General features: G+C 44.8%; 1 protein-coding gene across 3 annotated transcripts in view; it reads left to right on the top strand.

Moving 5' to 3' along the window:
* The window catches only part of MREG (melanoregulin), an 83,810-nt gene that overhangs the window by 5,561 nt on the left and 52,813 nt on the right, over positions 1-25,436 (top strand). Inside the window, exon 1 of one of the 3 annotated variants that reach the window (XM_053597387.1) lies at positions 8,762-9,188. The exons of 1 other annotated variant lie outside the window; for it this stretch is intronic. In XM_053597387.1, coding sequence (XP_053453362.1) covers positions 9,091-9,188 — 98 coding nt within the window. In that variant the 5' untranslated portion in view covers positions 8,762-9,090. Of the gene's footprint in view, positions 1-8,761; positions 9,189-25,436 lie in introns of those variants that run through there. One more of the 3 variants, XM_053597390.1, reaches the window with a different exon arrangement.

Here is a 25,436-nt window from a genome sequence, read left to right as displayed (position 1 = left end):
CTGCCAAACAACAATGCCAACTACAACCAAAAAATAGCAGGACATTGTGGTAGGCACCTGTAGTCCCAGCTACTTGGGAGGCTGAGGCAAGAGAAACACTTAAGCCCAAGAGTTTGAGGTTGTTGTGAGCAGTGATGCCATGGCACTCTACCCAGGGCCACATAGTGAGACTCTGTCTAAAAAATAAAAAAAAATTAAAATTAGGAATATACTGTGTCTCTCTCTCTCTTTTTTTTCTTTTTCTTTTTTGAGATAGAGTCTCACTTCATCGCCCTCAGTAGAATGCTATGGCGACCCAGCTCATACCAACCTCAAATTCTTGGGCTTAAGTGATTATCTTGCTTCAGCCTCCCAAGTAGCTGGGACTACAGGCACCTGCCACAATGCCCAGCTATTTTTATTTGTATTTACTTATTTTATTTTATTTTTTGAGACAGAGTTTCACTATGTCGCCCTTGGTAGAGTACCATGGCATCACAGTTCACGGCAACCTCAAACTCTTGGGCTTAGGAAATTCTCTTGCCTCCCAAAGTAGCTGGGACTACAGGTGCCTGCCACAATGCCCAGGGATTTTTTGGTTGTAGTTGTCATTGTTTGGCAGGCCTGGGCTGGGTTTGAACCCATCAGCTCTGGTGTATGTGGCCGGCACCCTAGCCACCGAGCTATAGGAACTGAGCCAACCCAGCTATTTTTAGAGATGTGGTCTCACTCTTGCTCAGGATAGTCTCGAACCTGTGAGCTCAGGCAATCCACTCGCCCCAGCCTCCCCAAGTACTAAGATTAGTCTTATTGATTGTACTAGTATTTACGTTGAAATTGCTCTGGTCACAGATTTGCATATGTTCATTGGCTGCACTTAGCTCTATATTCCAGTGGGGGTGGGGATGGGGTAAATTAGAACTGTGTGTCTCTTTTTCTCTCTCTGATACAAAGATATATCGATATTTTCCCCATTTTAAAAATTGTGGTGTAGGGGAGATTGATAAGCTCTTACCTAATGGGCACAATGTAGGGGTATGCAGCACACCCCCTGGGTGAAGGTCTCAACTACAACTTGAAGTGTACCTAACAATGTAACCTAATCATGTATGCCCTCATATCAATCTGGAATAAAAAAAATTGTTGTATAATTAATATAAGGTTTGCCATTTTAACCATTTTTAACTATATAATCCTTATTGTAATTATAGACAACCCTAAGATAGAATTCCAGGTTTTTAAATAGCAGGATAAATTCAAATATACATTTCCTTAATGCTATCTAAATCCAAATTCTTCAAATCCAAGTATGTTTGAGAAAATATCTACAGTATATCAAGATAAAATGCACTCTGGGAGGCTGGGGCAGGTGGATTTCCTGCGTTCATGAGTTCAAGACCAGCCTGAGCAAGAACAAGACCCCATCTCTAAAAATAACCAGGTGTTGTGGTGGGCGACTGTAGTCCCAGCTACTTGAGAGGCTGAGGCAAGAGAATGGCTCAGCCCAAGAGTTTGAGGTTGCTGTGAGCTGTGACGCCTCAGTACTCTACTGAGGGCAACATAGTGAGACTCTGTCTCCAAAAAAGAAAAGAAAAGAAAGAAAGATAAAATAGAATTAGATACACAGATACATAGTTACTGGAAAAATATGGCAGATATGCCTAGAAAGATCAAACAGAAATGTTTCCATTGATTTGTATGTATTTTCAGATTATCTGGAGTTTTTTTTAACCAATTCACGAAAGACTTCTTTGGCTTACAACTGTAACACACTTCAAATGTTAGTTCCATTTAAAGCCTATGTTTTACATTATATTTACATGAAAGTTTTAGCCATTTAGTTTTAGTACAGAAATCCAAACTCTTACATGAAATGTCAAAATGCCATGCCTTAAATGAAGCATTTCCTTCTTTCCTTCTGAAGCAACTAAAATCCAAAACATTACAATCTTGAGAATTAAAGTAAATTTTAAGATTTCAAATTTTAGTATGTAACAGATTTTAAGTGTATGGTCATATTTAGAAAGCATTTTATATAAAATACTCAAATTTTGAATACTTTTGTAAAACAGTGAATCTTTTTTCTTTCCTACTTATGCAATTTTTTAAGGTCTTTAAATCAACCTCTTAGATTTTGGTGGGATGGCAAGTAAGGATTCTGCCTTTATTTGTAAGCTTTACATTCCTATGAAAACTATTTTCCTATCTGGACAAGATATTCATTTTCACACATTCTCTTATATTTCAAGGACATCATGGTTCCAGGAACCATGAATGGGATATACTCAAATTTGGGGTCGCAATGTATCTTCATAATACATTTTCTGTAAGCAAGAAACCATATGTGTTTTACATCAGCTGGGCAGGGACAGCTCACACTTGGACTAAGGAGTATTCATAATTAGTTAGAGGACTTTAGGGCACCTAGGTCTTCTTACGGGATATTTAGGAAAGAAGTTTGAGATAAGTGGGTGGCGCCTGTGGCTCAAAGGAGTAGGGTGCCAGTCCCATATACCGGAGGTGGTGAGTTCAAACCCGGCCCCGGCCAAAAAAACCCAAAATACTGAAGAATAAGCAAAGGCTATGATTATTAAGCTTTTCTATATTTGGGGAAAGGGTGGGAAGTGAAATTGACCAACAGACTGCACCAAGTAAAAACAGTTTGAAAATGTAGAAAGAGTTTGCATTATGGGAAACCACAGAAGGGTCCTCAGAGAGCAGATATTGGCTATTTCTCTTCAGTGAGAAGAAGCCAGGCAGAGAAACACAACAAATCTCACTTGACTAAAATAAACATTGGTGTGTTGTACCCCACCTAAAAGAGGGTTGTGTGCTTTCCAGTTCTTTCGAGATTAGCTCTTTTGTTACAGTTACCCTTTCCCTGCCGCTTAATCTACATCAGTTGGACTGTATGGGGTTAGTTCTGAAAGCAACAGAACCTGACTCTGGCTAACTTCAGCAGAAAAAGGAAAAAACAGTATTGATGCAGAAGTTATTGAGTAACAGAATGATGGAAAACTAAGCAGCTAGACTTGGGAAATGCAGGAACAGAAAATCTCTACCATTAAACAGCACCTGCCGTTGGGCCTGCTCTTCGAGATTCTGTTCCTGAAGTAATTCATGTCTCCACTCCAGCCATTTTCCATCTCTGAGTCCTTGCCTTTAAGATGCAAATTGCAGAAAGAGTGTTTAGAGTGTTTGATTGGCCCATATTGTCCCTTGTGGGTTAGGGAGCATGCAGGTATCTTCACTGTCATGGCCAACCCATGGAATGGTTGGCCGGCTGTTCCTGGATGAAAAACAAAGTGCTGTTACCAAAAGGCAGGGTGAGGGATCTGCAGGGGCAGAAACAGGGGACTCTGTGAGGAGCCTTGACTGGTTTTTACGTTGGTGACATTGGTCATGCCTCTCCCCAGTGTGATTTCTCTGGAGATAAGAGGCAGGCTGGCTTTCCATCTTGGGTTGTTTGGGGTGAGTAGTGATGCTGAAGTTGGTGTGGAGTACTAGCTTGTTTCAGAAGACCTCTGTTTTCTCTAAGGAACACAGTGCCCTGTCTTCCTACCAGATTTGGGCAATTCATCCATAGACCTTTCAGATATTAAATACAACTTTCATGCAAACACTAAATTATTCCTTTTCTGTTTTCTTACATTTATTCAGCACTTTTATTAAGTGCCTGCTATGTCTTTGCCCCATTCTAGATGTTCTGACACAGCACATTGTTCTACTTACTGAGTCCCGACTATGGGTCTAACTGTTCCAGGCATTGCAAATACTGCAAAGAACAAAACAAAGTCCCAACCTTCATGAATGGGACCTACATTCTAGTTCATCATTTCATCCCCAGTAGGCTAAGTAAAATACTTGTGGAATGAATAATTTGTTTTTATTTATTTTTTCTTTTTCTTTCTTTCTTTTTTTTTTCTGGAATTAATAATTTGAATGATAGCAGCTCCAAGCATAGCTTTTTGGTGAAATATGTTCATGATGTGGTATTAGAGCTTAAATATTTTGATTTTTAAATTTTTCCTCCCCATATATGCTTTTCCTCCAAACTCTCACACATTGTCTATAAATCTTAAAGAGAGGGAACTCCAAACATTACTAGTTGTTTTCAAACCAGACTCTAGGGTTTTCCCTGCCATGGGGATATCTGAAAATAGGAGCCAGCAGTTCAGCCTTGAAAATAAGCAGCTGACGGGGCGTGAGTCACTGGTTGCTCCAGGGGACTGCCTACTCCCCCGACATCAGGTGCCCAGGGGTTCTTGGTAAATGTCAGATGCTGCTGTGTGGTTGGCACTGTTGGCGTCAGCTCCCGCAGTAGAAACCATCTAGCAGTACTCTAAAAAAGGGAAACTCGCTGCTTTCCTGCGAATGATGTCAGAAATAGGAAATGGGGTTGCCAACATGTGGGCTCAGTTATCACATTTGAATGTGAAACTGGAGGCTTTGGTCATGGTATTATTCCTATCAAAGGTCCAATTTATCAACAGGGAAATATGAAGGTATTCAACTTCTGGGAAGGTGAACACTATGAAAAAACACTGGTCTAATCCCCAAAAGACAAATGAAAGGAATACTCACATCAGTTAACAAGAATGAGGCAGTATTATGCATACCTATGGACAGATCTCCAAGACAATAAAAGTTGCAGATAGGTGCATGTATATCTTTAAGATGAAAATAAAACTCACTACCAATAATAAGAACACCTACAATGGTGCTACATCAAGGGAATACATATGTGCATGAGGTCTGACAATTAAATTTGCAAACTCATCCTAGAAAAAGCACTATATACTTCGTTCTTGAATATCACTGCAGTTACCAGATGGCCAAGGAGAAAACTCAAAGGTGACCACAGTGATTTTCAGCAATGAGGTTATGTAGCACTTTTTCTAGGGTGAGTTCGCAAACTTAATTGCCTAGCCTAGGTGTCCAGAAAAAGGTTTGTACCATACTGATGATAATGGTTACGCTGATGAGGCTAGAAAGGAGATTAGGATTGTGGATAGTCATCAGAGGAAACTTGAACTGTAATATTTCAATTTTTTTTTTTTTGAGACAGAGTCTCACTATGTCCCCTCAGTAGAGTGCTGTGCCGTCATAGCTCACAGCAACCTCAAACTCTTGGGCTTAAGCAATTCTCTTGCCTCAGTCTCTCAAGCAGCTGGAACTACAGGCACCCACCACACCACTCGGCTATTTTTTCGTTGCAGTTGTTTAATTGGCCCTGGCTGTAGTTGTTTAGTTGGCCCTTGGCATATGTGGCTGGTGCTGTAACCACTGTACTATGGGGGTGGAGCCAATATTTCAATTTTTTTGAAAAACATATTATTTAGAAGTTTTAAAACTTAAAGTTAATTTTTTTTTTTTGAGACAAGAGTTGCCATAGGTAGAGTGCTGTGGCATCATAGATCACAGCAACCTCAAACTCTTGTGTTTGAGTAATTCTTTTGCGTCAGCCTCCCAAGTAGCTAGGACTACAGGTGCCTGCTACAACCCCTGACTATTTTTAGAGGTGGGGTCTCACTCTGGCTCAGGCTGGTCTGGAACCTGTGAGCTCAGGCAATCCAACCACTTTGGCCTCCAAAGTGCTGGGATTATAGGAGTGAGCCATTGCACCCAACCTTAAAATTCACTTGAGCCCAAGAGTTTGAGGTTGCTGTGAACTATGACACCATGGTACTCTAACAAGGGCAACAAAATGAGACTCTGACTCAAAAAAAAGAAAAAAGAAAAAAGAAAGAAAGAAAAAAGAAAAATGCTCATAACTGTTGGCAAACAGTATACCTAATCCTTAGGAAGGCTGGGCAAGTTTGTTAAATAGATATGATTCTATAGCTCTCTATAAATATTCTGTTGGAAACAGACCACATAAAGGATGCCCATGTATTGCAGAGGTACAAAATGGGAAAAAAAATATTGTCATGTGAAGTTGAGTAGTTTTGGACCAGACTTTTCTTTCCCAATAGGCTTGTAATATTTGAATTTGATTGATTGTGTTGAGTTCTGATATTTCTCTGGGGCTTTATGGTTTTTAAACTCTCATTTGAGTCTCACAACTGTGCTTAATAGGGTAAGACATGTCATCCCCATTTCATAGCTTAGAAAATTGAGGTTCGGAAAAATTAAGTGATTTATCTAAAAATCCACGTTAGTAATGGACCAGAGCTCCTGTATTTTCCAGGAGCTGAATGCTTTATCTAATTTCTCCATTCTCAACACATCCAACTGTAATAGTTTAATAGTAGCTCTCAGACTCTAGTTTTCATCTTCTTGCTAGGTGAGTTCACATTTTGGCAGCCCCCTTTATCTACTTCCTCCTACTTGAACCTAAGTGGCTTGACTCAAAATCTAAAATTCAGTTTCAGAGCACAGTCATTTCTACCAAGGAGACTTTACAGCTTTCTACAACACTCAGCTTCCATGCTGGCTCCAGTTGCAAGTGATAAATGACACAGTGCTGTCTGGTGACAGCTGGTGCCCTGTTACATCCTGTTAATGTTTCCTGATGGATCCATATCCTGTTATTTTCTCTTATCCCACAGTAGCCTCTCAGTGAACATGCACTTGATAAGTCCCTCAGCCTCATGCTGTAGCCAGGGCAGGACATATGTAGGTAGAGAAACACACTTTTAAAAATAATACATCCCTCATGAGAATCGACACTTCTGAAAACAGACTCTCACTCTTCCCCTTACCCCTCCAATTCTGCTCCTTCCTTACCCCTCGACCTTGGTCAGTGGGAATTCAACCTTCACAGCTGGTAAACCCAAAACCTTCAAGTCGCTTCTTTCTTTTACACGCTACTTATGGTGCTTTAGCAAATCTTGTTGGCTCTATCTTCAAATTACATCTACAGTCTATTATTACCATCTTGATTGCTGCCACTCTGGTCTAAACCATTGTCACTTCTCACCTGGATCATGAGAGTGGCCTCCATATGCATCTCCCTAAAACAGCCTTCGGAACCCAGTTTCTTTTCAAGACAGCAGCGAACGAATTCTATTGCATCTGGGTCAGACTGTACCTCGACAGGTCCTTGCAATGTCCTATGTCTCATATGTCCTATTGTCTCCTATGTCCAATATGGTCTCATATTGCACCATCTCCTATAACTCTTTCTCCCATCCCCTTCTTTCTAGGGCCCATGGAGTCCACAGTCTTTCTCAGGGACCCTGTAGTTGATTCTCTCTCCTCTGGGGTTTTGCACATTGTCTTCACTCTGACTGAAATCCCTTCCTGCTGGTATCATGGCTAGCTGCTCACCTCATTCACATCTTTGCTTAAAGGTCACAGTCTCAAGAAGGCCTTCCCTGACAACCCCATTTTAAAGTGCAGGTACCACTCCTCTCCTCCCCTACTCTCCCAACACTGCCCCCATCCCCAGTTCTTACTCCCTTCCCTGTTTTATTTTTCTCCATAGTACAGAGTATCTTCTCACATACTAAATAATGGATTTGGGTTTTAAAGATTTTTTTGGTCTAACTGTTCAACTAGAATATTTGCTCCATGAGAATAAGAATTTTTTTTTTTTTGAGACAGAGCCTTAAGCTGTTGCCCTGTGTAGAGTGCTGTAGCATCACCGCTCACAGCAACCTCCAACTCCTGGGCTTCAGGGATTCTCTTGCCTCAGCCTCCCAAGTAGCTGGGATGACAGGCACCGGCCACAGCGCCCAGCTATTTTTTTTTTTTTTTGGTTGCAGCCTTCATTGTTGTTTGGCAGGCCCAGGCTGGATTCGAACCGGCCAGCTCAGGTGTATGTTGATGGCGCCTTAGCCCTTTGAGCCACAGGTGCCAATAAGAATTTGTATTTGTTTTGTTCACTACTGTATCTCAGCTCTCAGAACAGGCCTGCTACATAACAAATGCTCAATAAATATTTGTTGAATAAGTCAGATTGGCAAAGACAAAAAATTAGATTATACCTGTACTGGTGAGGGGATAGGGAAATTGATACCTGCACATGTGGCTAGTCAAGGTATAAACTGGGATTATCTTTTTGGAGAGTAATTAGGCAAGATCCATTGAAATTAAAAAGGCATGTTATCTATGACCCAGCATTCAACTGCCAATCATTTATTCAATGTGTCCTGCAGATGAGTCCAAATTACATTGTTTTAAGGATGTTCATGGCAGCATTATCTTAATGACAAAAGACTGGAATCAACCTAAATGTCCATCAGTAAGGGTCTAGTTAAATAACATGTGGGCATCGCTCGGACTGCATAGCACAAAACTGCCAGAAAGAGACAGGAAGTTACCCAGGTACTGATATGATACAGTCTTCATGATACACTGCAGTCGAACAAGCCAGGTGACCACCGATTAGGTAAAAAAGGAGAATATGTACATATATTTACAAGTCTGTATAAGCACAAGTACATCTCTATATAAACAAACAAACATAAACACATGAGTACTCTGGAAACTCACCAGTGGTTGTCTTTGGGGGGGCTAGTTTAAAACTGGGAGATTTGAAACAATTGTGAATATATGACTTTAAAAAAAATCCTACCGCTATAATGCGTTAATCCATACTCTCGCTAACTTTTACTCTGTGTGAGGCTGGCATGTTAAAAATATGCCTTAAACCCTGTTTTAAAGATCTGAAGGGTGTAGGGGAGAACCTTTTTATTTTCTCTTGCAGTGACTTTAAAAGGTATGAAACGACTCAGCCCCACCCCGGCCTCGTGCTGTCTGGCCCCAGGGCTTCCCCCTCCCTCCTGCCCCCAGCCCGACTGCCGGCAGTGGGTGCCCTGGGACTTTGGTGCCGGCCTGGAGTCCCTGCTTGCCCCTTAGAGGGCAGCACCTGGGCGTCTCGGGGACGCATGCGTCCCGATTTGCGCTCCGGGAATTAAAAGGGTAGAAAAAGCCCCAAGAAAACCCACGCCCCAAACAAAACGCAAGTAAGTAGGGTAGGGCCCTCGTCCGGCAGCCCTCGCCCACGTCTCCGGCCGCAGCGGGGATGCGCCGGCTGGTCCGCAACGCCCGGGCCGCCACTGTCCCCACACCTGGACGTCGGCCCGGTGGCCGCGCTCCAGCCGTGATCGCTCGCCGCGGCAGCTAGCTCCCAGGCTCCCGGCGCCGGTGGGGCCCTCGGTCTCCATGGGGCTGAGGGACTGGGTGAGGAGCGTGTGCTGCTGCTGCTGCCCGTGCAAGTGCCTGGAGGAGCCTGCCCTGCCGGAGAAGGAGCCCCTGGTCAGGTGGGTGCGCCGCCCCCCGGGAGCTGGGCCAGTCGGCCGCTGCTGGGCGCCGTGGAGCGCGGGGGCTTGTGTGCCCGGCTCAGGGGGGAGGTGGGCTTGCTCTAAGGGCACCCGGAGACGCCAGCTCAGCCTTTGGCCCCTTACAGAGTATCTGGGTTTGTTCCTTGGGTAAGATTTTTGCCCCAAAGTATAAATCCTCGGAGTCGCCCGAGACCCCGTTGGATGTCTGTGGTCAGTGTCGAGAATTCAGGTGTAGTGCGTGGGCAGGGAAGTTCGGAGAGGAGTTTTCGTGGGTGTCTGATAAAATCCGACAGTGATGGGCTGTTTGGTAGGTATATTACTGTGGAATGGGCGACTGAGGATTTTTATTCACTCAGCAGAAAAGTCGGATACTTCTCATTCCATTTTATTACCCAAAGAAGACAATTTCAGTGACTGAGCACAAGGAAATATTTTTCACATGAAAAAATTCATGTTTTATCAAGGGACAGGATATCCACTAGGGTGCTGATTCCTTACAGGTTAAGCTGTGAAGTGTGAGGACATTTAATGCTCATTAAGCAATATGCTAAGAGCTTTGTGAGGGGACCTTACAGTTCAGTTTTGTTGAGGGCTGGCTGTGATTTTTAAGCAAAGACTTTACATCTTGACTTTAATGAAATTGAGATTTGACTAGGGTGTGCCTTAGGGGTGGGTATGACAGAAACAGAATATTTAAAATGAAATCAGAAAACAGTATATAAAGCAGAGTCCAGGGTTGGGTAAGCAAATACTGAAGCCAGAGTTTCTTTCTTAATAGGCAAGTTTAACAACTTTTTCTAAAGCATGATTTACCTTTTCTTACTCTGTCAAGTTCAAACACTTCCCTTGACTTTAGAGGTCTTACATAACCCCTTCCTGCCCGTCCACTTCTATTTTCCAGGACATTAAACATTGTCCACAAGCTTGTCTCAAGTGGTGACTTTTATCCTTGCCGCCCCTTCCTTAAATGCTGTTTTCTCAAGACCTTCTCTGCAGCCTTCTTTGATTACTTTGCCCTTATTCTCATCCTCTCCTCTGATTTTTAAATTTTAAGATATTAACTAAAGGGGTAGGGGTGCGAGTGTTTTTATTAACATGGATATCTTGTATAATGCTGAAGTCAGGGCTTTTGGCGTGCCCATCACCACAATAGTGTTCACTGTACCCAAATAGGTATGTTTTTATCCCACACTACTCTCGGCCCTCCCCCATTCTTGGTTTCTCATGTCCTTTGTATCATTCTATGTACCCATCTATTAACTCCCACTTAGTAGTGAGAACATCTGGTGTTTAGTTTTCTGTTCAGGAGATACTTCACTACGACTTTAAAAAGACTTAGCGTTTACCACCTACTACTCCATGTTTAATAAGCACACATGTATAAACATGTATGTCTTGCCTATATGTATATAGTCATCCACACATGCACATCGTTTTTGACTGCTTAGATTTGTGGATTGTTATAGGCAGGGAGAAACCAAATTATCCCTAGTCCAAGAGGTGGTGGGTAACAATCTAGAATTTTATCCTTCGGTTATACTCTCCAGTTGTCAATGCCCTTTGTAACTTGAAGTATGGCTTTCAACTTAGGCTCATCCTCAGAGGCCTGGGTATTCTAGTTTTTTTCTGTTCAGGAGGCTCATCCTCAGAGGCCTGGGTATTCTAGTTTTTTTCTGTTCAGGATTGATATTTCAGTCAAGAGTTTGGTTGTTTTTAAGTCTGGACCAGGTGGTTCTCAACCTTCCTAATGCTGCAGCCCTTTAATACCGTTCCTGTGGGTGGCGACCCCAGGTTGGGAACCATTGGTCTAGACCCTTTCCTGTCTTGGCTTATATTCTCTGGTGAATGCAAGTTGTTGAATTTTGCAATTGATTTTAGGATGACAAGGCCAGTTGGAGCAGGTAGCATAGTGCTCATGAATCAGGTTGCCTGGGAGGATGAGTCAGTTCACCCAACTGGGTAACCTGGCACAAGTTATTAAAATTATTTGTGTCCCAGTTTCCTCATCTGTAAAGTGGGGATGGTAATAGCACATACCTCAAAGGGTTACAGGGAAAGATGAAAGGAGATAATACATACATGTATAAAGTCTTAGTAAAGTGTCTGACATAAAGTAAATGTTCAATAAATTTTAGTTATTAATTGTCATTATTTTTCTGAGCATGTGAAGCTGAGTAGACTGGGCTTATGTAGTTTAGCGTCATTCTGGCACTGTTATGTATATGTGTGGGTACCTGAATGAACTTTCCTACCCTAGTCATCTGAAGGTCAAGTTTGGAACTTTTAAAAAAATTTGTTAAGTTTATTTTTAATTTTTTCAGAAGTATGCAATTCGAGACCAGGCACAGTGGCATAGGCCTGTAATCCTAGCACTCTAGGAGGCCGAGATGGATGGATCAGCTAAGCTCATGAGTTCAATACCAGCCTGAACCAGAGTGAGATCTCATCTCCAAAAATAGCTGGGCATTGTGGTGGGCACTTGTAGTTCCAGTTACTAGGGAAGACTGAGGCAAGAGAATTGCTTGAGCCCAAGAGTTTGAGGTTGCTGTGAGCTGTGACTCTCCGGCATTCTACCAAGGGCAACATAGTGAGACTCTGTTTCAAAAAAAAAAAGGATGCCATCCAGTAGTTTTTAGTATCTTCACTATTGTCTAATTTTTTGTCAGTCCCTGCCCTTCCCTGCCCTCCCCTATCCTTCCCTTCCCTGCCTTACCTTTCCCTTCCTTTTCTGTTCTTTCTCTAGAAATCTGCCGAGGCCTTCCCTGACTAAAACTTCCTTTTGTTACTGCCATGCACATCAGCTCTCATTCTCTGCTGTCCTTTGTGTCATGAACAAACATATTTAATGAATAGTCAACTGTACCCCTACCTCTTTCTTCATCACCATTTTTTTTTTTTTTTTTTTGCCTTAGAATCACCTGTTGAAGTTGTTTACAATGCAGCTGTGAGGATCTGGAGAGGGGCCTGGGATGCTGCGTTTTAGTAAATAATGCCAGGTGGTTTTGCTGCAGCTGGCTGGGGACACCCTTCAAGAAGTATAGCTCTTAGGCTGGGCGCGGTGGCTCATGCCTGTAATCCTAGCACTTGGGAGGCCGAGGCAGGTGGATTGCCTGAGTTCACAGGTTCCAGACCAGCCTGAGCCAGAGGGAGACCTCATCTCTAAAAATAACTGTGGGTTGGCTTGGTGCCGGTAGCACAGTGGTTATGGCGCCTGCCACATTTACCAAGGATTGAGGGTTTGAACCTGGCCCTGGGCCAGCTAAACAACAATGACAACTGCAAAAAAAAAAAAAAGAAGAATAGCTGGGTGTTCTGGTGGATGCCTGTGGTCCCAGCTACTTGGGAGGCTGAGGCAAGAGAATCGCTTAAGCCCAAGAATTTGAGGTTGTGAGCTGTGACGGCATAGCACTTTACTGAGGGCAACATAGTGAGACTCTGTCTCAAAAAAAAAACACAAAACCTAAAATAAAAAAAATGGCTGGGCATTCTGACGGGCGCCTGTAGTCACAGCTATTTGGGTGGCAGAGGCAAGAGAATTGCTTAAGCCCAGGAGTTTGAGTTTGCTGTAAGCTGTGACACCATGGCACTCTACCAAATAGTGACAGAGTGAGACTCTGTCTCAAAAAAAAAAAAAAAGCATAGCTCTTGAGGGATTGCTGACCTCTTTCTGGGCCAAGCCCATTTAGGTAGCATCCATTTATTAAGTGAGTAGTTATTAGGCTCCTACTATTTGCTAGGCCCTGAAATCTGGTTTTTGTCCCTTGTATACTTACATGAAAATTACAAGAGCAAGAAATCGGATGTTCTCTTCTCTGTGGACAAGGAATATCTCTGTGCTGATTATCCTTTCTTTTTTACATTTCTGCCTCCCCTTGCTTCTTCAGTTTTGTAGTCACCGTATCTGTGATCAGCCTAATCATGCTGGTTTCTCTCCTGGTGCCTTTGCCAATGCTGTAATTGTTAGTGGACATACCTTTTTGTTTACTTCTCAAAACATTGCTTAGTTTTTAAGGGTCATTTCAGTTGCCACTTTTCTGATAAAACCTTAGAAAGTCTCTCTGAGAAGTTAGGGTGTTTCCTTTCTTTCTTTTTACTCCTCAGGTCATTTACTGCATTCTGCCTGGTATTATAGAGAAGGTGGGTACTGTCACCCCTGTGAGACGAGAGGTTCTAGTCTGATTGGAGGGGGTGGAATCTTACTTCTTTAACATGATGCATACTGCATGTAGGCTCTTGCATAAGTGCAATTTCTTTACTTGCGTTGTCATCTAATAGTCACTATATAGTCACCTTATGAGACAGGTGTCAGTTATCTTCATTTATGGAGGAGGAACTCACAGTTTAAAGAATTTAAATAATTGAGGCTTGAGCTGGGTGTGTTGGCTCACGCCTGTAATCTTAGTCCTCTGGGAGGATGAGGTGAGTGAGCTCGGGAGTTCCAGACCAAGCTGAACAAGAACAAGAGTCTGTCTCTACTAAGCATATAAAAATTAGCTGGGCATTTTGGCAGATGCCTATAGTCCCAGCTACTTGGGAGGCTGAGGCAAGAGGATTGCTCAAGCCCAAGAGTTTGAGGTTGCTGTGAGCTGTGAAGCCACGGCACTCTACCAGGCCAGTAGAGTGAGACAGAGTCTCAAAAAAAAAAAGAATGAATAAATAAATAAATAAATGCATACATACATAAATAAGCAAATAAATAAATAATTCAGGCCAGGTGTGGCAGCTCACACCTGTAATCCCAGCACTTTGGGAGGCGAGGCAGGAGGATCCTTTGAGACTAGGAGTTCAAGACTAGCCTCTGCAACAAAGAGATCTCATGTCTACAAAAAATGAAAAAGATAACTAGATGTTGGGGCACATGCCTTCCCAACTACTGGGGAGGTGGAGGCTGGAGGATTGCTTGAGCCCCAAAGTTTGAGGCTGTAGTGAGCTGTGAACATGCCACTGTACTTCAGCCTGGGCAACAAAATGAGACCCTATCTTTAAAAAAAAAAAGAAAAGAATTTTTTTTGAGAAAGAGTCTTTGTCTCCCTCAGTAGAGTACCATGGTGTCACAGCTTACAGAAACCTCGAACTCTTAGGCTCAAGTGATTCTCTTGTCTCAGCCTCCAGAGTAGCTAGGACTATAGGCGTTCACCATAATGGCCAGCTATTTTTAGAGACGGGATCTCACTTTTGCTCAGGCTGGTCTCCAACCTCTGAGCTCAGGCAGTCCATCTGCCTCAGCTTCCCAGAGTGCTAGGATTAACAGGTGTGAGCCACCTCGCAGCAGCCCTAAGGAAAATAATTTAAATAATTCAAAGTCACAGCTAAATGTTGGAGAGCCAGAATTTGAATCTGTGTCCGTCTGACTTTAAAATCCATGCCTTGCATTGTAGAGAATTCAGAAAAACACCAAATATTTTTCAAAGGTAACTTATAATATTTATATGCAAGAAATCACTGGCTATCACTAGCCTTAGCCCTGCCCATTCTGGCCTCTTTCTCCTTCCCTTTTTCCATGTCCTTCGTTATTATTAATTCTTCCTTCTAGATGAGGAAGCAACCTGGCCCTAAAAGCCAAGCCCAGTGGGAGAGAGGTGACCAGACTCTTGGCCCTAGCTATTATCCAGCTGTGAGATTCTGGTGAAGTCTCTTCACTTCCTGAGACCTTACTTTGTTCTTTTGTTCAATGGGGAGACCTGACTTTGATTATGATCTTGGAGGGCTTTTCCAGGCATCATCCTTTCCCTGTAGAATCCTCTCCCCGTGGACGAGTCAGCGGACGTTTGCCCTGACATGTAAGACAGATGCAGTGGGGCTGTCTGCACTACTGGGAAGGAGGCCGAAGACCCAGGAAAGGTGAATCCTGACCTTTCATGTAGTTCTTCAGCTGCCAGGGCTCCTCACCAGTAATAGTTGAGTGGGCATTCTTTATGCAAGGAAACTTAAGAACAAGGCCGAGCCTGGAGAAATGACACAGGTCTGATCCTAACCCACGCTTCAGTCCCAGAGAAAGCCAGAGGTCTTGTTCAGTCTTTGTATTGTACCCTCATTGGTTTTTCATCTTCACCCCAATTTTAGGTCTGAGTCACCTTATCAACCATCTAGTGCCACTCTCTACACATTTCTAAAGTAGGATAAATAGTGATCAAAACAACAGGAAGCCGGGATGCATTGGCAAGAGGATAGTAAGGCAAATTGATTGTTTTGGAATGGCTAGACCATTGCTCATTCATCTGTGAACTGGTGAGGGATTTCTGGTTTAGGATTTCATGTTATTAATTAAAAGACACATTTAGGGTGGTATTATTAGTTTCCTAGCGCTACCACACAAATTACCATAAATTGGAATGTGAAAGAGCCGGTTGCTCTGTGAATGTCATGCACTAAACTATTTTTCCCCCAGGATTACTTTGAACTTTTTCAGGGAAGTATAATTGTTACTCTTTAATTTTTATGGACTATTAATAACTGATAACCATTGTCACAACTGCATGGTTCAAAAACAAAAGAAGAAATGGAAAGAATTAGCAACCATGGCTGGGTTTTTATTTGTGGCACTCTCTTAAGCCACCCAAGTGGACTATTGATCATAAGCTTCCAAATCTGTTTTGCTCCCTGGTCGTCTCAATGACCTCCTACGGCTGCTATTCATGATAACACAATTGATGCCCTCAGCCACAGGCAATGAACGTAGATGTCAATGTTTCAGTTTTCTACAGTGTCAGAATTCCTGCCAAAAGTAGACAAGTAAAATAAAATCTCAGTTTGCTCTAGATCAGTGATTTTTCAACTGTGTGCCATGGCACGCTGGTACTCAACGAATGTTTTTTAAAGATTGTTAATTAACTTATTTTCAAAAACCGTTCAAAGCACAGTAAGTATAGTCTTTTTTTTTTTAACTCCTTTTTTTTAATCAACATAATTTAAGTGAGCCGGAAGTTAAACGGAAGTTTAACTAGAGGTTCGGTGTGCTGTGAAATAAAAAAGTTGAAAAACACTGGACTAGGTGATTATTTTGTGCCCACACCAGGGGTTATTCTGAAAAGGAATTAATCTGGGTGTGTGGGTGTAGGCCAATTCAAAACAGAATTGGCGGGCGGTGTCTGTGGCTCAAGGAGTAGGTTCCGGCCCCATGTACAGGAGGTGGCAGGTTCAAACCTGGCCCAGGCCAAAAACCGCAAAAACAAAACAAAGCAAAACAAATAAAACAAAAACAGAATTGGCTTTGCATGGTGGCTCATCCTAGTGTAATCCTAGCACTCTGGGAGTCTGAGGCGGGAGGATCCCTTGAGTTTAAGACCAGCCTGAGCAAGAGTGAGACCCCCACATCTAGTAAAAAGAGAAAAACTGGGCTCTGCAGTGCACACCAGTAGACCCAGCTACTCAGGAGACTGAGGCAAGAGGACTGATTGCTCAAGCCCAAGAGTTTGAGGTTGCTGGGAGCCATGACAGCAAAGCACTCTACCCAGGGCACAGAGTGAGAGTCTGTCTCAAAAAAAAGAAAATAGTCAAAAGATAATTGAATTCTCCTGAAATGGCCTATAGTCCATAAAGAAATGGTTTCATTTGTGTCACCTGGTGTAGGGAGAGACCCAAGACTGAGGGGGAGTGTGACTCTGACCTTCCTCTACCCTGCCCTGTCTCATTCTCCTGATCCTTGGCAGGCTGGTGTAGGAGGCCCTGTGTTAAGTGCTGTGTGTCTGTTCATGAAATCCTCACCGTAGTCCTGTCGGGTACAGGCAATTTTTATTTGTGGTGGTTACGCTCTATGAAGTCAGCTTCTGCACCTAGTTAGTGAGCACTGAAACCTTGTTTGTAGAGGACATACAGGCTTAGGCACCTGCAAGCTGATTTTGGGATTAGATTTCTGTCAACTGATCCATATATAACCTTGTTTTATGTGTTTCTGGTTAAAGACACCTTATTTAATGTAGTAAACTTCTGATTCATTAACATTGACCTCACAAACAACAGCGTATCTCACGTCTGAATGAAGCCTATCTACCCCATGTTTTAGCACTTCAGCACTATGCTTGGAGGACATTCTAAAGAGCGAGATCACCAACAAAAAGCACACAGATTTGGAAAAGACAGCACCACTGCGTAGACCATAAAGTTTCCAGTCTCAGAGCTGAACAGGAAGGCAGAGCATTTGCCTCTTTGACCTTGGCCAAGGCTGTGTACCTCAGGGAATTCTAAATTTTTTGCCACTCTGTGAATGTTCACAAATGACCTTGCACACATCCCTAGTGGGGATGTGTTTGGGGGTTTCAAGTCAATATCTGTCAGTGGGAGAATTTCCAAGTACAGAATCTGTGAATAGTGAGGATTGACTGTAATTATGTCTGTCATACCCACCGGGTTGAAGAAACTGAGGCCCAGAGAACTTCAGTAACTTGCTTAGAATCACCTGTGTCTGAGCTGGGATTCACATCCTGTTGTTTTTCAATGCCCTAGAAAGAGCAGAGCCCTTCTGGTACATAGGTGTGTAATAGCTGCCTGTGTGGTGTGTGCTAGAGGTTGTGTTTGAAGTATGAGATTTGCTGCAGAGACACTAGGCCTGTTTTCCTATGCTGAGGCTAGTGACACCAGATGCCAGTGGGAAAGAAGGATGGGGGTGAGGGAGGGGACACCACCAACTCTAGAAGTACAATAATCTTTTACATTAGTAGAGATTTTTTTTTTGTTTGTTTTTGGCCGGGGCTGGATTTGAACCCACCACCTCCGGCATATGGGGCCTGTGCCCCACTCCCTTGAGCCACAGGCGCCGCCCATATTAGTAGAGTTTTTAATTTTACAATGTGGACTCACATGACCTTGGAGCTGATCAAATCATCTTCTGCCCTTGGAAGGGTTTTTATAAAATGTTGGTGAATGTGTTAGTGTTGGTGACACCTCTTAGGCTGGGCCCAGATGGCCTGACTTCTCCCCCACAAAGGGCTGTTGCGTTTCCCAGAGCCAGGTCTCTGAGCAGATCGGGATGAGCTGGCTGGCACAGCTCATCCAAGGCTTCCTGCAGAAACTTGCACTTCACAAAACCATCAGTGCTGGGGACCCCTGGGAGCCCTGGGATCCTGGGGCCAGGTGTGATTCATTCACAGGAAGCTCTTGCAGAGACACAAAAGGTTTGTACTGCAGGCAGGTGCTCCTGGCTGAAAAGATCCCCTCCCAAGTTTGGCACTTTTACCTTCTTGAAAGGCAGAGGAGAGCTAAGGAAGGGTCAGAAGGTCCTGGGTGCTGCTCCTAGAACCTCAGGCCCCAAAGCAGGAGGTGAGCACTTTATAGGAAGTCAGCATTTCAGAAGTCACAGGGATGACTTCTAAGGGTTTTCTTTCTTTTCTTTTCTTTTTTTTTTGAGACAGAGTGTCACTTTATCGCCCTCGATAGAGGGCTGTGGCATCACAGCTCACAGCAACCTCCAGCTCCTGGGCTTAGGTGATTCTCTTGCCTCAGCGTCCCGAGTAGCTGGGACTACAGGCGCCCGCCACACGCCTGGCTACTTTTTTGTTGCAGTTTGGCCGGGGCCGGGTTCGAACCTGTCACCCTCGGTATATGGGGCCTGGTGCCCTACCCACTGAGCCACAGGCGCCGCCTGATTTGTAAGGGTTTTCTTCCCAGGCAACCCACAGCATCCCTCTTCTGCTTTTGTGACTTGCATTATTAGTCAGTCACAATGACATGGGAAGTTCCCTTGAAGATGAAATTCCTTTCTCTTAGACATCATGTGATCTAGGTTTCCCGGAACTTTTTATTCTCTAGATATCTTGAACTGATTGTATCATTACACCTTTGTTTAGAAAGATGAGGGTAACAAAGTGAGACTCTATCTCAAAAAAGTAAATTCTGCTTGAATTTTGGGTAAAATAGTTTATTCTGTTAATGACTGAAGTCCTTTTTAGTCTGGTTAAGAAATGTTATTTTGTGCCCATTACATGAGTATACCCTTCTGTGCCCTTTTAGAATGTAATTCTGGTGAGACACAGTGTGTCCAAAGACAGTGTACATCTAAAGAGCCCCTGGGCTGTTTGACAGTTTCCTGAATTACTTAGCCTTAATTTTTTTTTTTTTTTCCGGCAGTGCTTGTAGCTCAGTGGGTAGGGCTCTGGCCCCACATACTGAGGGTGGCAGGTTCAAACCTGGTCCAGGCCAAACTGCAACAAACAAAATAGCCAGGCGTTGTGGTGGGCGCCTGGGGTCCCAGCTGAGGGAGAGAATGAGGCAAGAGAGGGAGGCTGAGGCAAGAGAATCCCCTAAGCCCAAGAGCTGGAGATTGCTGTGAGCTGTGATGCCGTATCACTCTACTGAGGGTGACAAAGTGAGATTCTGTCTCTAAAAAAAAAAAGAAATTGTTTTTTTCTTTGCTCATAGTCACTACTTAGAGAAAAAAACTTGTGTGTGTGAAAACTTTTGTATGTGTGATGTCACAGACAAAAACCACACAAAAACACGTACTGTGTAAAGAACAACTATAAAGTGAATACGCCTGTAACCACCTTCCAGGGTGAGAGACAGCTATGGTCAGCCCCATATCTGCTTCCTGATCATATCTAGACCTTTGTGAAAGTCATCTCCTTCTTTTTCTCTGCAACTTTACCACCTATGTGTGCACCTGAAAGATGAGTTTTAGTTTTGTCTGGTTTTACACTTCACTTAAATGAGATGAAATTATGTCCTATGATTCAATTGGTTTGCTCTTTGCTCAATTTTATGAGATTCATCTGTGTTTCTGGGCATAGTTTTTCTTTGTTTTTTTTTGGAGACAGAGTCTCAAGCTGTCACCCTGGGCAGGTAGAGTGCAATGGCGTCACAGCTCACAGCAACCTCCAGCTCTTGGGCTTAAGTGATTCTCTTGCCTCAGCCTCTTGAGTAGCTGGGACTACAGGTGTCTGCCACAATGCCCGGCTGTTTTATTGTTGTTGTTGCAGTTATCATTGGTCTTTTAGCAGGCCCAGGCTGGGTTTGAACCCGCCAGCCTGGTGTATGTGGCCTGTGCCCTACTGACTGAGGTACGGGTGCTGCTGCTGTGCATAGTTTGGTTCATGGTTCTTTGTATTTATTTATTTATTTATTTTTGAGACAGAGCCTCAAGCTGTCACCCTGGGTAGAGTACTATGGCATCACAGCTCACAGCAACTTCCAAATCCTGGGCTGAAGCAATTCTCTGCCTACCAAGTAGCTGGGACTACAGGCACCCGCCACAACGCCTGGCTATTTTTTGGTTGTAGCCGTCGTTGTTTGGCAGGCCTGAGCTGGATTCGAACCCGCCAGCTCAGGTGTATGTGCCCGGTATCTTAGCTGCTTGAGCCACAGGCGCTGAACCTGGTTCATGGTTCTTATTACTTTATAGCATAGTCCATTTTGTTCCTTCATTCTGCTGTTGGTGGACTTTTGGGTGGTTTCCAGTTGGCTGTTGGGCATGATGTAGACTTTAAAGTCAGCTGTCAGCATGGAAGGTGAAATTAATTGTTCATAATGGCTTCCTCCTGGTCCCTAGATATACCAAACGTTCCCCTGTCTCAGGTCAGGGCCTTAGTGCTTCCTGTCCTCTTCCTTTAGTTACCTGCACAGATGAGTCCCTCACTTTTTTTTTTTTTTTTTTTTGTAGAGACAGAGTCTCACTCTATGGCCCTCGGTAGAGTGCCGTGACATCACACAGCTCACAGCAACCTCCAACTCTTGGGCTTAGGTGATTCTCCTGCCTCAGCCTCCTGAGTAGCTGGGACTACAGGCGCCCACCACAACGCCCAGCTATTTTTTTGTTGCAGTTTGGCTGGGGCTGGGTTCGAACCCGCCACCCTCGGTATATGGGGCCGGCGCTCTGCTCACTGAGCCACAGGCGCCGCCCTGAGTCCCTCACTTAATTCAGATCTCTGCTCAAAGCCATTTTATCAGCGAGCTCTTCCGTGATCCCTTCCCTTATTCACCGTGTGTTTCTTCAGAGTCCTGGTCAGATCATCATCTGATGTGAGCAAACTCGCTGATCACCCACCTCCTCCCACAAGACTCTGCCTGACCTTTGTACTTTTATTTTTTTTGCACTTATTCACTGGGGCCAGGTTTGAACCACCACCTCCGGTATATGGGGCTGGCGCTCTACTCCTGTGAGCCACAGGTGCCTCCCACCTTTGTACTTTTAAGCAGCTAAAAATGTTAAGTGCTTGTCTGTGGGCCTGACAACATAGATTCCAGCCTCATCTCTATAGTTCATAGCCCTGTGAACTTGGGAAAACAAAGAGTTCATTTGTTCAAGACGGAGTCTTACTTTGTCAACCCTGGGTAGAGTGCTGTGGTGTTATAGCTCACAGCAACCCGAAACTCTTGGGCTCAAGCGATTCTCTTGCCTCAGCCTCCCTCTCCCAAGTAACTGGGACTACAGGTGCCCGCCACAATGCCCTGTTATTTTTAGAGCCAGGGTCTTGCTCTTGCTCAGGCTGGTCTTGAACTCCTGAACTCAAGCGATCTGCCTGCTGTGGCCTCTCAGAGTGCTGGGATTACAGGCAGGAGCGACTGTGCCCTGCCTCAGCAAAAAGTTTTGATTATCCATGATGTGGCCCTGCTTTGAGCACTTGAAGCTCATGACTGAGTATTACAAACACAGATCCCGGTCCTTGTGGGGCTTGTATTCTAGTGGTGGAGGTGGTGGTGGCGAGGGGGCACGGTAAACAGTGAACATGACAAGTAAACCAGGAGATAAATGATAGCGTAGGAAACAGAAAAGGCAGAGTGTGGAGGGGCAGCCTCATTGAGGAGGTGGCATTTAAACAAAGATTTGAGGGAGGGGAAGGAGTGAGGCAAAGAGATATCTGGAGGAAAACATAGGTGGGTCAGCTAGTGTGGGGGCCACACTCAGAGGTCGGGATGTGACTCCTGGGCTCAGGGAACAGCATAGAGGCCAGAGTGGTCAGGGGGTCACTGTGTGCCTGTGGACCACTGTAGGACTTAGGCTTATACTCGAGGCCAGATGGGAGGGTTTGGAACTGGGGGATGAAGGATCTGATTTATTTACACGTTTAAAGAACCACTTTGGGTGTTGTGTTAAGAATAGAGCTGGTAGGAGGGAATAGGAGGAAGAAGGAGATGAGTGGAAGAAAAACAATTGCAGGTTTACATTTTAAGCCTTTTTAATTTTGTGAAGGCAAAAAGTGGAAACCAAATAAACACATGTATATGTTTAGAGAAAATTAAAACCCCCAAAACAAAAAAACAAAAAATAATTGCAGGAGTTCTTGTCCTAGACATGAGAAGCCTTGGCTGGGGTGGTGGCAGAGGTGGATGTGCTTTGACCGTAGAGCCCATAGGATTTTCTACTGGCTCAGGTGCGGGGGTAGGGAAGGTGGGGATGATGTTAGGGTGCTAGTGATGGCCAGAATTCAGGGTCTTGGCCTCAGCAATGGGAGGGGTGGCCCAGCTGTCATCTGAGCACACAGCCTACTGGCAGTTGGGGTTAGTAGGATCACCTTGAGCTTGTGTGGTCTGTTACACATCCAAGTAGAGATGGGAAGTCTGACATTTGGGAGAGAAGTCTGAGCTGGGGAGACAGATATGGGTTTGGGAATATTTCTCATGTAGATGGTATTTAAAGACAAGAAACTGGATGAAACGACCAGCAGTGAATGTAAGCAGGGAAGAGACCGAGTCTCATTATTTTCTCAGTTGGACAAGGTGAAAACCATGCTCACCCTGCCCCCCTGACAGATGCCTGTCAGACCGTGGAGCAGGGTCGCTCAGGGCTCCTCTGCCTCCGCCCTGAGGGTGGGAAGCTGGACGGGGAGGAGAGAGGGATGTGAGCCAGAGAGGGGCCGGCTCTTCATCCTTCACGTTGAGGCAGGGCGTACCTCTGATATTGAAGGAGCTGTGGGTTTATGGGGTATGTGCTGAGAAAAGCTCCAGAATGGATGGAACACTGTGAAACTTGGGGATAAAGAATTAGATCAACTAAGTAACAGAAAAGAGCTACAGCGTGTGTCTTGAACGCAGTAAAGAGAGAAGAATGGAAGAGGGAAGGAAAGACAGAAGAGAGGGAGAGGAGAGAGAAAGAAAAGGGGAGAGGAAGAAAGGAGGAAAGGGAAGGAGGAAAGCGGGGGAGGGAGGACAGAGGCAGGCAGGGAGCAGAAAGGGAGGGCAGGGCTGGAGAGGGAAAAGGTCTTGGTTTCACCTGCTCTTTCCCAGGGAAGTTTCGGTGGAAGGGGGAAGGGGCAGGTGTAGAAGTCGGGTGACAGACTAGCCAGCTCCTGCTGGGGAATCAGACAAAGAGGCCTTGAGTAGTCCAGGGTCTGGAGCAGAAAGCCTCCCTAGGTCTGTTTTTCTAGACCTTGGGTTACTGTTTACTGGAGATTTTCCATTTTTGCTGTTTTCAGATTTTCCATCTTAAGTGATCCTCAGCCTACGGGACAGCAGGAAAGTCACAGGAACTGCTGGTGTCAGCAGCCAGCCTGTGGCACAGCATTTTGTGGGGCTTTCCGAAATCTCTTACAGGCAGCCCAGTTGGTATGAGGAATCCTGGGTAACTCTTGGTAAATGGTTGTAATGCTGACTAGCACTTTGCAACCATTCTCCCCCAGGCAAAGAGGCTAGTACTTCTAAACTTTACCATAGATCATGTTGAAATTAAAGACTCCAGATCAATTGCTTCTTGTGTCCCTGTGGTGAAATCTGAGACTTTTCTCACCCTATCCTTTGAGAGTAAAAGCAGCTTCTGCTTAGCAGGTAACATCAGAGTGACCTCTCAAGTGCCTGAAGTTAATAAAATATTCAGCAGCAGCAGATGGTGACCAGGGGCAAAACAGCCACTCTCCTTTTTTGTTTTGTTTTTTTTTGAGACAGAGTCTCAATCTGTCACCCTGGGTCTCAGAGTGCTGTGGCGTCACAGCTCACAGCAACCTCAAACTCTTGGGCTTAAGCGATTCTCTTGCCTCAGCCTCCCAAGTAGCTGGGACTACAGGTGCCTGACACAACACCTGGCTATTGTTTTTTGTTGTTGTTTCAGTTGTCATTTTGTTTTAGCTGGCCTGGGCCAGGTTCGAACTGCAGCCTGGGTGTATGTGGCTGGCGCCCTCTCCACCAGCTACGGGCGCTGCCTCACTCTCCGTTTCTTTAGAACCTTTAGGAATCAGAACAGGGGAGGGAGAGAAAGCTAAGCTTCTGACTTGTAGCCTTTCTCCTGTTCTTCACTCCAGGGCTTCTCCAGCTGGACCACAGGGCCTTTCCCTTTATGTACCCTTCGTGGTCTGGGACATACTGAGCTTCCCAAGCTGCTGCTTCTCCTCAGGCTGTTTGCTGTAGGTTTTTCTCTGTTCTGGTCTCTTTGCCTGATGGATTCAAAGTTTAAAACCTGGTGCCTTGGCCAGGTGGCGCAGCAGCAGTGAACGGAGTAGGCGGGATAGGGGGCAGTACAGGATCCGGGACTGCAGGGTGGGCTGGCCGTCATAGGTATGCCGTCCTGCAGGATGAGCTCACGACCCTCATGCATTTTCACTGTGACCACTACTTCGAAAAACATTCTTAGTGTTTTACGTTAACGGTAGAACTCCACCTGTCCTGTGCCCTGCAGTAACCTGTCTTGTATGTACTGAATAAGATGATCCTGGCATTGGGTGCAAGGCCCAGGAGGAGGGAGGAGGTGGGAAGGAGCAGGTCAGGCCCTGCTGGGGGGCCAGAGAGCTTGTAGGAACCTGGCTGCTGGGAGGCATTGCTTGTCCAGGCCAGAGCAGTTGGCTCTCTTTCCCGCTTTACTGTAGTCCTAGTGTCAGTGACAGGGCAGAGGTGGAGACTAGTCAAAGGACACCAGAGGGTCACCACTCCTAATTATGGCAGGCTAGATGTGGGAGAACACGGGGCACTCTCATGTCCACAGACACAAGCAATTGTAAACAGCCGGTCTGACCTTCCTGTACAGCGTCACTCCAGTTTGTAGATTAAGGGTAAGAGGTTGGTGTTTTACTATGGCTGGAGGCGTGCGCGCGTGTATGTGTGTGTGTGTGTGTGTAAGTGTGTGAGGAGGAAGTAGAGACAGAGATACAGAGGCAGCTAGGGTGTGGAGAGAGAGAGAGACAGGCAGAGGGAGACAGAGGGAGCGAGAAAGAGATAGGAACAGCTGGACAGAGGAGAGAGAGGAGAGGGAGAGGGAGGGCGTAGGTCGTGAGAAGTCGGGGGACTGACCAGGGAGGCAGTTATGAAGATTTTTGAGAAAAACAGGAAAAGAAATTTTGGTTTAGTAAAGCAAAGGGTGGCTGGATTATTCGT

This window comes from Nycticebus coucang, chromosome 7, assembly GCF_027406575.1.
Source record: "Nycticebus coucang isolate mNycCou1 chromosome 7, mNycCou1.pri, whole genome shotgun sequence".
NCBI classification, from domain to species: Eukaryota; Metazoa; Chordata; class Mammalia; order Primates; family Lorisidae; genus Nycticebus; species Nycticebus coucang.
This window is presented reverse-complemented; position numbering and strand designations above follow the sequence as displayed.